At 43.2% G+C, this 12,722-nt stretch overlaps 2 protein-coding genes across 4 annotated transcripts in view; one reads left to right on the plus strand and one right to left on the minus strand.

The window, feature by feature from the left end:
- unkl (unk like zinc finger) overlaps nucleotides 1-1,378 on the minus strand; it is a 40,556-nt gene extending 39,178 nt beyond the window's left edge. For both annotated transcript variants that reach the window (XM_088937014.1, XM_088937015.1), the window contains exons 1-2: nucleotides 1,308-1,378; nucleotides 255-464 (exon numbers count right to left, since the gene is read on the minus strand). In XM_088937014.1, coding sequence (XP_088793140.1) covers nucleotides 255-464; nucleotides 1,308-1,372 — 275 coding nt within the window. In that variant the 5' untranslated portion in view covers nucleotides 1,373-1,378. The remainder of the gene's footprint in view (nucleotides 1-254; nucleotides 465-1,307) is intronic.
- Nucleotides 1,379-8,861: 7,483 nt separating this feature from the next.
- On the plus strand, nucleotides 8,862-11,945 carry h3f3a (H3 histone, family 3A). 2 transcript variants are annotated; one of them, XM_088937016.1, is made up of 4 exons: nucleotides 8,862-8,923; nucleotides 10,347-10,501; nucleotides 10,720-10,873; nucleotides 11,418-11,945. In XM_088937016.1, exons 2-4 carry the CDS (start codon nucleotides 10,374-10,376, stop codon nucleotides 11,544-11,546), a joined length of 411 nt encoding a protein of 136 aa, XP_088793142.1. In that variant the 5' UTR covers nucleotides 8,862-8,923; nucleotides 10,347-10,373; the 3' UTR covers nucleotides 11,547-11,945. The 2 variants fall into 2 exon arrangements, with proteins under 2 accessions (XP_088793142.1, XP_088793143.1); XM_088937017.1 differs by having other exon boundaries at nucleotides 8,873-9,206.
- Nucleotides 11,946-12,722: the final 777 nt, after the last annotated feature.

Raw genomic sequence — 12,722 nt, forward strand, 5'->3', positions numbered from 1 at the left:
CTTACTCATATTAAGACGTTACAATCAGCATTACAATACACCACGTAGACTGGAAAGCACCACACAGCACACATGCAAAACTCCGCTATTGTGCATTTCCTAGTTAGAAACAAAAGCACTGACAAACACCGCCTATTCCAGTCGAACAATAAAAACATCAAATATCAACATCCATCAATCATAATGCCTATTATTAACAGAGAAAAAGGCGCACATTGAAGTGCATCCATTAATTTAATTAGCCGATAACTTACTCGTCTCCGTCCGGGCAGATGCCTGTAGTTTCGTCGTATTTTGTACAATAAACATCGGGGCTGTAGTTAAAAGTCCCATCCCGTCTCCTGATAGGTCTCCTCCGCCGCTGGTTTAGGAAATGCCAGTGGAAACAAGTGAACGGTCTATGCTGGGTGCACTTGTGTTGTAAGAAGAGAGGGCATTGCTCCGTTCTGAACTCCTTTAAATAGCTGCAAAGTATTAGAAACCACCGTTAAAAAAATGATCTTTTCAAATAAGGCAAAAATGATCTTTGATTATATTTCTAGTCTTTCAACTTCCACAGGCTATTATGCTTATAACGCGACCGACCGTAAAAAGCATGCATATGCTTTCGTATCATTTCTGAAAAACCTTCATTTTTAAAATACCCAATTCACTTCACGACTGCAACGTTACTCTCGTGTTTCGGCTGTAAAAAGACACACTTCGTGATTCTGAACTAACGGTACAATCGCAAGAAGACCGGGGAACACGTAAATACTGAAAAATTCAGCGTAACCAAATCCAAAATTTACTGTCGCTCATTGTAGCAAGAAATGTTACTCCATGCTGCCCCAAAACTCCACTGCCTGCGCTCACGATACATTACTATTTCGATAGGACTTACGCCAGATTTTGTCCGTAAGAGCAGTTCTAGCTATTGGTACGTACGTCGAGAAAGACACGTAGGGACTTCAGCAAATCAGGCCGAGATGGAAGAAGGAAAAATAAAAAAGTAAAAATGTAACTTAGCTGCCGATTCTGCAAACAAACTGGCGCAGGTTAGTGTTTAATGGGTGCTACAGGGTGCTTCGCTATTACAGGCCAGCTGCTTTCTCTAGTTTAGCTCGCTGCGCTTTGTTCAAATGTGTCTTTTTTATTTACTTACGTGTATTCGGGAAGAATTTACAAAAGGAAAAAAGCACCATTTTTAAACCCACTCCGGGTGCCCGAATCTACGAGGCTGTGGGTTTGCTGCGACCACTGGCACCCCGGCGTAGAATTTTTTTTTATGCAATTTTCCGCGCTTTCAATTTTTGGCTTTTACTTACGTGTAGTGGGTTGGTTTCTCGGTTTGAGGAGAAGCGCTCGCCGCCGTTTTCGAAACCGACGGCATTTTCAGTCAAAACAATGCAAGGCGCCTGCGCGGCGGCACGCTCCACTCCTCGTATTCTCGTGCACAGCAATGGAGCAGCATGGGCCACTGGCGGGATAAACAAACTGCTGCTGCCGAGCGGACCCGGCGCTCCTCTTCCTTCGCTCGGGCGAGAGGGCAAAGACCGCAGTTTCATCGAGGCCTTATTTCAGCGGTGATGAGCCGTGGCCGCGGCTGATTCTTCTTAAAAATCTGAAACGTAACGCTAAAAAAAAATCGATGTTACTCCCCACCACCACCACTCCCCGTATTGTTTCACAAGAGGCGGTTTGTTGAGCAGTGTGTGCAGGAGGATTTTAGAAGTAGGTGAAACGTTGGTGTTTTAAAAACTTCAGAAACAAGTGAAGGGGGTCCCCTCTTATACGTAGAACATTGGGTCCTTTGGGTTGAAAGGCATTAAAATGCAAGTATTTATTGCATTCGTGAGGGGTTTTATTATTCTAGTCAGTCACCAGTTTCTTTAGAGTGATCAATTTCGATATGCAATGAATGAAGTACCTGGGTATTTGAGAACTGTAATTTGTAATTATTGTATTCATGTATTAAAAGAGGGAAATCACACTTAGTCTCGCAGTGTGGAAAATCAGTGCTGCAGCCTAGTGGATCTCGTCCGTCAAAGCTTATAGTTTTCATATACAGTTGGTGCAGTTGGGTTTAATACATTGTATTAAAAGCATGTACAGTAGCATGGCTTCTCACGGGGGATCCTAGTTCTGGTCCTGGATGCCCAGACGGCTGCTGTTGTTCATTCGCACCATACTCTTTCACTTGCAGAACACTTACAGTAGCTGAGCTCACAAGCACGCAAGAAAAAAGATTCTACTCAAAAGTCGGGAATGTGTAAGTTATCTCTGAAACACAGCTGTGAAAAGATGGCCTCCAACACGTCTGAGAGATGGAAACAATGAACTAGTACAAATGAATCCCGTTATTAAATCAATGAAGGCTGTAGTTTTTGTGGCCCTCCATTAAGTCAATCACAGCTGCAGTTGTGAAAACCTGGTTTATAGTGATTATCAGTGATGAAGGGTTTGATTGTACTTTATAACCTGAGGGTCTTCATGCAGAGTTCTTGACACAGAGTCCTCTTCAGGCCAGAAGAGGTGGAAACGTGGTGAAACGTGTGGCTACACCCCTTTGAGGCGCATGAAGGTAACTGGCTGATTCTGTGGTGCCCAGTGAGCGAGTGTGGGGCTCGGGACCTGGTTCACCAGCACCGTGCTGTCCAGACTGTGTGTGTCTCTGGGACCAGCCCAGCAATGTTGAAACCGGGAGGGGCTGAAGGACGTCCTCTTGTTTTGAAGTTTTCTTCAGTTCTCAAGCAGCTCTGCTTTTCTTCAGCACTGGCTCTACCGTTAGGAGGAGGAGGGGAGCTCTGTGTCAGCGTGTGCTGGCTGCAAAGGAATATGTAGAGATTAAGTCCATGCTAAAAAAATTAAAAGAAATAACATTTCTGCTATGGAGGCACAACAGCTGAAATATGTTTTGTTTTTGTACGTTTCAGCGTAGGCTTAAACTGGACTTGTTCTTTTATGAAATGAATATCTTATTTTTCCACAATACATAAGAAAATAGTAGTATCTTAATTCCCTTAAAGAAGAGATAAGTACATTGTGAGAATAACAAAATTGTAATGGAAGGTGTTGTTTCAGTAATGCATTGCTATTCACATGCGGCAAACTTTTTGCGTTTTTTAAAACATTTACATTTTTGCAAAACTAAACTGTTATGTCTCTAGTGGCATGTATTTCAATGTCTGAGACTGAGTAAAGGTTTTGGAATATGTCCTTATTGCTCTTTCGTTATGTCTTTATTCACGTCTCTTTACTGCCGTTTCTAAATTCGTTTATGATCGAGTAAGAAATCATCTTGAAAACTGAAAGTGTCGCGTACGCCACCATGTGGTCAAATCGAAAAAAAAACACTGTGAAGCTGTATAGTGAGAACATTTGTTCTCTGGATCAGGGCTGTCCGATCCTGGCCTTGGAGAGCCAGGGTGCCTGCAGGGTTTCCTGGTCGTTTTGAAGGAGCAGCACCAGAGGAGATGGGAGAAGCTGTTTGATTGGTCAGGAGCTGGGGCAGCTTGTTAAGAGACACACTGACCTCCAGGACTGGGGTTGGACACCCCACATCTAGACTCAGATCCCATGCGAACAGGCTGAAATAGTTCTCCTTTTCCGATGTTCTCGCACGGTTTTCCCTAATTATCGCGAGTGAGCAAGAAATCTTTGCTTTTGTGAATGCAGTAGGAACTATGTCTTAACATAATAGACTCCTGTGACAAACGGCCATTTGATGAGCCAATTCACCGCTTGGTCAGGCATTGGCTTAGCTTTCACTTTCCAGATGAGACGTTGCACTGCTCAAAACAGAAACTGAAAAAAATAAATAAATAACCTCCAGACTTCAACTACAGTACACTAAAGAAGCGGCACAAATTCTCCAACATTTTTTAATCTTATGCAGGACATCTTTGTTTTGGAGGACTTCATTGTTTAATTTCCCCCGCCTCTGCTTCTCTGTATCTGTCTGCAGGCTTTAGTATCAGCAAGAGCCACAGCAGGGGTATCCAGCTCCAGTCCGGTAGGGCAGTATCAATTGATATCATCGACCACCCCAAATCAGCCCTCATTTAGTTTGCTCAACTAAGTATAAGCTTTCCTGTCCCTCAGGGCTGAAGAGTATTCAGAATATTGTTCCAAATGGTGTTTAAATACTTTACTTTAACATATCACATGCTTATTTGATCACATAAAGTCGGTAATGGGATGGTTATAAAAACCTACAATACTACCTAGCAAGATTACAAATCCTGCTGGATCAGGGCTCTGCATGTCCATTGTTCGACACCTCTGAAGTACAAGGTTTGAGATGCAGCAGTAGCACAGTCACATTCCACTGCAAGCATCCAAGACTTTCCTGACAGGGGGTGTTAGGCAGCTGCTGTTAGGCCTGCAGCTTCTGTTGTGGTACTGCTGCAGTACTGCTTTATGAATCACATACTTGTAATACAATAGAACTGAAAACCAATATGGCTGCTGGCCATATCACCCTGCAACTCACAATTGGCAATCTACTGAAGCTCAGCAGGTGTGAGCCTGGCCAGTACCTGAATGGGAGACCTCCTGGGAAAAACTAAGGCTGCTGCTAGAAGAGGTGTTAGTGGGGCCAGCAGGGGGCGCTCACTCTGCGGTCTATTTGGGTTCTAATGCCCCAGTATAGTGACAGGGACACCATACTGTAAAAAGGTGCCATCCTTCAGATGAGATATAAAACAGAGGTCCTACTCTGCTCTCCTCCCCACTGATAGCTGATGTGTGGTGAGCGTACTGGCGCACTATGGCTGCTGTTGCATCATCCAGGTGGGGCTGCACACCGGTGGTGGTGGAGGGGATCCCCATTACAGCACTTTGAGTGGAGTGTCCAGAAAAGCGCTCTACAAGCAATTTTTTTTTCTTGCATGAACACCAATCAGGTCTCAGCTGAAACATGAACAGGTGAGTGATCTTGCCCCTGTCCAATGATATGGCCAAGGTGGTATGCAATGGCATTAACTCAGCTGGGCACTTGTGATTTTATACACCTGGGTATTTCAGAGAAGGACAGCACGAAACAAAACTCCAGCACACGCCTACTTGGTGTTTATTAGGCGAATACAGTAATGCAAGTACTCTAAATAAAAGAATTTGTAATACCCCATGCCCAGTGACACGCCAAAGCCAGGTTTTTCATGAGAAAAGCAAGATCTTTCCTTTTTGATTGAATTTAGGACACCATTTTAATGTTATTGGTTTATGACGAGATGTGGGGAGGGGCAATTATGGAATTGTGGAAGTGGAAAAAGAAGAAAACAGTTTGTACCATTCAGTAAAAAAGTGGTATTTATGAGCACGTTTTTCATATTCATCACGTACTGTTCCTTTTCTTCCTTACTTGGGAACCAGTGCAGTGATGAATAAATCAAGTGGCACTGAAGAAGAAGCAATGACAGTAGATAATAATTATTACACTGCTCTGCACACAGTGACAGGCTTTTAATTTGGGACACTGTTCCATGATACTGACAAGCCAGATAATTGCAAAATGCAATTTACTAATCCAGCTGACAAGTGTAAAGTCAATTAAAGGAAAGTCATTTAAGCCTGTGCACCATGTTTTTTCACAGTGGGCCAGAGAAATAATAGCTCCTTCTCTGTAATTTCTTAGCACAAAATCTAATTCAATTTTTATTATACCTAACGAACAACAGCAGATTCACTAGGGGCTACTGCTTTTTGTTCCAGCACACACACATTTTCATGCCTTTACATTTCCCTCATTGGAAGGAAAAAAAGAATAGTGAGCTTGGAACATTTTTAATTGTACTTTACGTTATTTCCCACATTCAAGTGGACTAGCTAAATTGTTTAACCCTTAGGAAATACATAAAGGTCCGTCTCTGAAGATGTTTTTGCTTGTTGCAATCTGAATAAAATGTCTTGTGTTACTTTTAAGATGACATAGGTCCTCCTTGTATGAACTGAACCCTCTTTAGAATAAAAAAGAAAAGCTGAGATCAGTTTTAATAGGATTTTTGATAATATGAGCCATAACTAGACAGAGGGAAAGTGCTATAATTAGAGGCATACACCAGGGATCTATATTAGGACTGCTGCTTTTCTTAATTTATATCCTCCATCCATCAATTTTCTAAACACTTTGTCCAATGCAGGATCACCTGCAAGTTATTATCAATTATCTAAATTATTAGTTAGTAAACTAGTGAAGTTAATAGATAGTACCAAAACAGGCGAACCAGCAAACTCTGGTAGTAGCAGAAAATGATATTGAAAAAGTTTTAGAATTGAGGACTATGTAAATGACATTTAATGCAGAAAAGTACAGAGTGTTACATGCAGGTTGAAGGAAACACAAATTATAAATACGGGAACGAATACTCTTTATTCTGACCTTCTTAAGAATCAATGATGATGCACAAACCAGAGAACACAGGAGGAAATGATATACAGTAACATTGCATTTTAAACCGAGAAGGCACTTCTTCACAAAGGGTTGTTGAAGTCTAGAATAACCTAGCCTGCCAATACCCTGTCTGTTGTCTGAGAAATGTCTGAATGAGATCTTCGGATCATTTGTCTACAAACACATCAATGAGTTAGATGGACTAAATGACCTTTTCTTTTTTGCACTTATGTTCTGATAGATAAAATGTCTTCTGTTTCTAGGGGGGAAAAAAAGTTTGACCTTGTCATCCAATACTAAATACAGTAAGTGCTTCATTTTACTTGTAAGCTTGTGAAAACACATTCTACAGTTTCTACTGTGTAAAAATAGCTAGTACAGAATTCCTTCAAGATGCTAGAGTGTTTTTTTTTTCCATTTTCAGTGTAGCATCTTATTTTTTAAATGGATGGACTCAGGATTTCCATCTTCTATCTATCCATTATGAGAAAGCTGCACATTGCACCCCAGAGCCTGTCATGAAAATACAGGGCATAAAGAAGGAGTGTACTCCACATGAAAGGCCAGTCCATCACAGGACACTCACACTAGCCACCGTGTCTTTGGAATGCAGGGGGAAACTGGAGCACTTGGTGGCAACTCAGTCACTGAGTCAGTCATGGCAGCCGGTAGTCATATCACCCTGCAACTCACTGAAGCTCAGCAGGTGTGAGCCTGGTCAGTACCTAGATGGGAGACCTCGTGGGAAAAACTAAGGTTGCTGCTGGAAGAGGTGTTAGTGGGGCCAGCAGGGGGCCCTCACCCTGCAGTCTGTGGGGGTCCTAATGCCCCAGTATAGTGATGGGGACACTATATTGTAAAAAGGCGCTGTCCTTTGGATGAGATGTAAAACCGAGGTCCTGACTCTCTGTGGTCATTAAAAATCCCAGGGTGTTTTTCGTAAAGAGTAGGAGTGTAACCCAGGTATCCTGGCCAAAATTTCCCATTGGCCTTTACCAATCATGGCCTCCTAATAATCCCCTTCTATGAACTGGCTTCATCACTCTGTTCTCCTCCCCACTGATAGCTGATGTGTGGTGAGTGTTCTGGCGCATTATCCAGGTGGGGCTGCACATTGGTGGTGGTGGAGGGGAGTCCCCATTACCTGTAAAGCGCTTTGAGTGAAGTGTCCAGAAAAGCACAATATAAGTGTAAGCAATTATTATTATTATTAACTCGCGTGAACATGGAGTGAACATGCAAACTCCACGCAGTGTCTTGTGACACTGCTACCAAAGCACACATAGAATTCAATGCTGCAAAACACATTAAACATGCAAAAGTGATTAAATTTAATTATACGCATGGAGGCATAAAATAACTGACAAAGTGTTACATTTGAAGATTAATAAACTATCTTTAATGTTGTCAACAAAGACAATTCCAGTGCAAAACAAATAATTCCAATGCGTTTTCCCTCCATAAAAGGTAAAACATATGTTTAATTACAGTTTCAGGCTGCAGAGCTTAATGAGCTGCATTAGCACATATTTATTAGAGTGTAAGGCTGTGGTCGAGGGCGGTCGAGTACTTTCGGCTTTGTGTGGAGTTGAAGCGGGTAATAACAAGCTGTTAGCCTGGCTGAACTTGAAGAAGATGGCGAGAGTGCTCCCATGGCTTCTCAGGAGTACAAAAGCAGAATCTGTGGCTGACACCCAGGACGTGTTCCTGCAGAAACACGTTCTCCGAGTTTAATTACGAAGCTCACACACTTGACTGGTAAAATTGCTGTTGCGTATATCTTGGCTGTCCACAGGTCGTAAATGTAAAATGAAGATGGTTAAAAATTCTGAATATCACACTTTTGTATCCTTCTTTGAAAGCGTATAACTAAGAGGCACAGGAGAAAACAAAGCATGGAGGAATGACCTACATCAGCCTGTTTTTTGGGCGAAATCACGAGCTTTTCGGTCACCGTATTCCGTTTTAGGTCACGGAAGTTTACTTAGGTGTAGTATTTCAAGGAGTTTTGTAATTGCAATGTAGTGTTTTTATCATACCACTAGTGAATTGTCACATATACGGATGGCAGATATTACAAAATCCATTTATGCATGTTGTGAGACAGAGAACATACTTAGATTTTTTTAACCCTCATGCTGTACTGGATCAAGCCAATTCGGAGATTTTTCTACAGTTTCCATTGTGAACGACCTTCATGCCCTAAGATGTATCAGTGATTACGGTCGTGATTTTTTTTTACAGGCTGAAAAAAGCCTGAAAAAGCCCGCCGGAGGTTCATACTCGTCTGCTCCTCCGCACACTACAGCCAACACAGTACAGCAACAATAACATTGACATCTGAGGCGCATTAGGGGGCGGGGATTTCCCCTGCTCCCCCAATACGTACGTCTGCTTCTCGACCAATCAGAAAGAAAATCCGCCGCGATGGGGGCGTGGTCTGCGCAGTGCGTCACGGGGGAATAAATTCAAGCCCGGCCTCTCCGGCTTTTACGTAGCGCAGTGTGGAAATTGGCCGCTAGGAAAGAAGAGGCGTTTGTGATCGCTCGAGTAAGTGCTTATTTTTTTTAATGCGTTTTTAAAACTTTATTAGACATGAGAGTCATTTATTTCTTCATGTGAGGCGCATACGTGGGCTGGTGAACAATTCTAAGCCTTCTTTTCCTTGCTGATTGCTATGGGAATACGGCGCTGGCGGTCTTTCTCCCCATCTCCGGACTTCTGGCCGTCTTGAAGTACTGAAAATAGGAACTGCGCCGCATATATCCGAGGCTTTTTTTCTCTCTCGGCGTTTGTGGCGCTTTTGCGAGACTACCAAATCGTGTTTTACAAGGTAAATGGGTCGAGTGCCGGGGACCGCGAAGATGCCCCTCTCCCGGAGAGGGGCGCGATTCGCCCCCCGTCGGGCTCCCTCGCCTTCCCCGGTGCCTCGTGCGGGCGGCTGAGCGGCGCGAGACAAAGCGGCGGCGGGCGGCTCTTCCGAGGCGCCATGTTACAGCAGGCGGAGGGGACGTGTCTTCTGCGCGTCGCGTAATGGTGGAAAGAGAGGCAAAAAAAAATAAAAAGAGAGAGCCAGTTTTGTTTTGGAGGAGGGGAGGAGGAGTGGGGGGGGGAGCTCCGTCTTTTCGTCCCTGTTGTAGTAATTTGACGGAGTTACTACCGAGTTTAAGGTTTTAAGGGTGTCGAGTTTTTTCTGTAAAAGTGGGGGTGGGGGGTTACATCAGATATGAGAATTTGGAAAGCGCTCCCGCCTTCCGATGCTCAACTGCGGATGAGTGAGCTGTGCCCTTAAGGTAGTTCTCAATTTATGAACTGCAGACTTGTATTATCTTACACTACATCTAGCTGACTACTTATTAGTATTTTTTATATCAACATTTAGTTTTTACTGGTCTCGTACGTTTGTTTTCCTAATGCGTGCTGCATGTTCCTGTTTTAAGTTGCTCTGACCCCGAATGAGATCCTTTGTCTTTTAGTGTCGAAAACAATTTTCATTAAGCAACGAAGCCGGGCAACTTATTTTTAATTCAGGCCCGCTTAATCAGAAAAAAAAAATACTTTTGGCTGCTCGGGGTAACGGCAGCGCGGGCTGTCGTGACGCGAATATGGCCGCAGACCTTCCTGTGGGTCTGCTGCTGGTCGCTGGTGAAGCCGCCATTTTGTGCTCTGGGCTCCGGTGTTGATTTTGCTCCTCGGTGGATAACAGCTCGCTCTTTTTCCGGAGCTGCTGCTGTTGTGTGCCGCCAGAGCGCCCCACGGCCGCCATTGGGCTGCCCTGCGTCAGTCACAGCGTGGGCGGGACGTGAGGCACAGGCAGGAGCAGCGGGGGTCTTCTTAAAATCGGCACCTATCGGGATTAGACTCCCTGCTTCGAAGACATTTTTTTGCGCAAGGAAGGGGGTTCACTTAATCTTTTTGCCAGGACGAGATGCTTGTGCTTCAATCTCTTCCCTTCTTGTTGTTCCGATTGTAGTTTTGGGACACGGAGACTTGAGTCGCAATGGCACGTACCAAGCAGACTGCCCGTAAATCCACTGGTGGAAAGGCGCCCAGGAAGCAGCTGGCCACCAAGGCTGCCAGGAAGAGTGCGCCCTCTACTGGTGGTGTGAAGAAGCCTCACAGATACAGGTGAGCTTTTGCAGTCCTGTTCCCCATTTCAGGATTCCTTTACTTCTTTGCCCAAGTTCTTGTTTTTTTAATGCTTTAATTTAATTTGGTCTTGTGCTGAGGTTTTTATATTGTTTTATGTTTATTTGAAAATTTTCCGGTCAAGTCCACTCTTTTCCCTGTGTGTATTGCTGCAGCTGCATGATGTTTTTTTTCCCCTCTTTTTTTTTTAAAAAAAGGCCTGGAACTGTTGCCCTGAGGGAGATCCGTAGGTACCAGAAGTCCACAGAGTTGCTGATCCGCAAACTCCCTTTCCAGCGCCTGGTGAGAGAAATTGCACAGGACTTCAAGACCGACCTGCGTTTCCAGAGTGCTGCCATTGGTGCTCTCCAGGTATGTCTCTTTTATTGGTGTAAACAGTTCACCAGACTACGTGCTATGATTAAGAGCTGAAAGACCAGGTTATTAGAGGTATAGTATACCACTATGTTCAGATTTTCTTAATGATTTTAACAGGTGAAAGATTTTGGCTGAAAGAGCAGTGGTTTAACCTGTATGCATGTTGCGGTTAAGTCTGTTGCTTTGCATTGCACAACCAACAATTGTTGACTGCTCCCTTTTATCCTCAGACATGAATAATTTTCACTGTCCACAGTCGGAGCGTCACTGATCCAGGAGCAATGGCTACATCTGTTAAATATCTAGAAGTCTTTCAGTCGATACAATCATGCTTAGGATTTGGTGTGCCATTAGGACCTTGGTTTCTGTTGCCCCTGTTTAGGGAGAATTTGTTAGGTTTCTTGAAATGTGCACATTTTCCTGAGGTTGGCAGTGTCAGGATATGTACGCTGGGGAACGGTGTCAAGTGCTTAATAAGAACTTGTATATGGAGCATGGAAATAGTTTTAATCATTGTTTTCTTTCCATTTTCTCGTAGGAGGCCAGTGAGGCTTATTTGGTTGGCCTGTTTGAGGACACCAACCTGTGTGCCATTCATGCCAAGAGAGTCACCATCATGCCCAAGGACATCCAGCTGGCTCGGCGAATCCGGGGCGAGCGCGCCTAAGCACCAGCTCTCGAACTTTATCAGAACTTTTTTTTTGGGGAAGAGAAATTTTTTGAAATCTTTTATTGAACTGCAAATGCCTTCATGTGGAGGTTGAAGTTTATTTTGTATTTTTGTTAGTATTGATAGAAAACAGAAAAAAACAGGCTAGTGGTTTACAGTGCAAAAGTAGCAAGCGTTTTGTAAAACATTCCTTCAAAACTCCCTCTCAGGTTTTTAAAATAAACAGTCAATTTGTATCTGAAATTGTTATACCTCTGGCTCATTGTGCTGTAGATTGTAGTTTGCATGCTTCAGATGGGATAAATTATTAGTAGACTTGTTATCTTTTTTTTCTTTACCTTTCTCTTTTTTTTGCATTGTGATTATTGGGTTGTAAATAAACTTTCCACTACCTCACCTTGCTTGTGTCTTGTTTCCAAGAAATTGAGTACCGTATTTCAGTCTTGGTGTATAAACAGATGCAGTATAGTCTAGAATATTTACTTTTAATTTGAGATCCAACTGTATTTAGCAATTCTAGTCTTCATTTTCCAGGCACTAGAGGAGAAATGGATTTCTAATTAAAAGAGGCATTAAAAGACAACTCCTAACTATACAACGTTTTTATGCTTAGTTGCACACAGATGCCACCATACCCCAGCTGCTTTCAAAAACGGATTGTAATTTCTGAAAGGCGCCATCTACCTGCCCATGGGTGAATCAAATATGGTTTATTTCCCAAATTGGTAACAACGTAATAGTCTTTCAGAAATGATTCATTTTTGGAAGTATAAGGCTCAAGCAGTACAACACAACAGTATAACAGATTGACAACATATATGGGCGTTGCATATCTGTTGCTCAATATTCGTTTTTTAGAATAACTTTGATATATTTTAAGTTTGAGATATGTTTTGTACATTAAGATAAACGGGTCAATTTGGCGTTGGATTGTAAAACACCGCAAGTCGTCATTTACCCGGAAGTCAGGTGCCCGTGAGGCGCTGATCCGAAAGACGTCGTCCTGACGCAGCGCCGGGACCTGACGTCATCAGACCAGCAGTCCGTCAAGCGCTACCGAGTTAAAAAGCCGCTTTTGAGACAGTAACAATACAATTGGCATATCGCCGTGAGTCAAATCGTTCACAATAATTTGCTCGACAGAAGCTAGTGATTTCAGCGTGGGCGATGTCT

The sequence above is a fragment of the Atractosteus spatula genome, chromosome 18, assembly GCF_055471065.1.
Source record: "Atractosteus spatula isolate fAtrSpa1 chromosome 18, fAtrSpa1.hap1, whole genome shotgun sequence".
Classification (NCBI taxonomy): domain Eukaryota; kingdom Metazoa; phylum Chordata; class Actinopteri; order Semionotiformes; family Lepisosteidae; genus Atractosteus; species Atractosteus spatula.

What these genes read in the sequence shown, in the direction of transcription:
- h3f3a (XM_088937016.1), top strand. Translation starts at nt 10,374, where the DNA reads ATGGCACGTACCAAGCAGACTGCCCGTAAATCCACTGGTGGAAAGGCG. An exon ending in AAGAAGCCTCACAGATACAG is followed by an intron (nt 10,502 to 10,719) that starts GTGAGCTTTTGC and finishes TTTTAAAAAAAG; the next exon opens with GCCTGGAACTGTTGCCCTGA. An exon ending in CTGCCATTGGTGCTCTCCAG is followed by an intron (nt 10,874 to 11,417) that starts GTATGTCTCTTT and finishes ATTTTCTCGTAG; the next exon opens with GAGGCCAGTGAGGCTTATTT.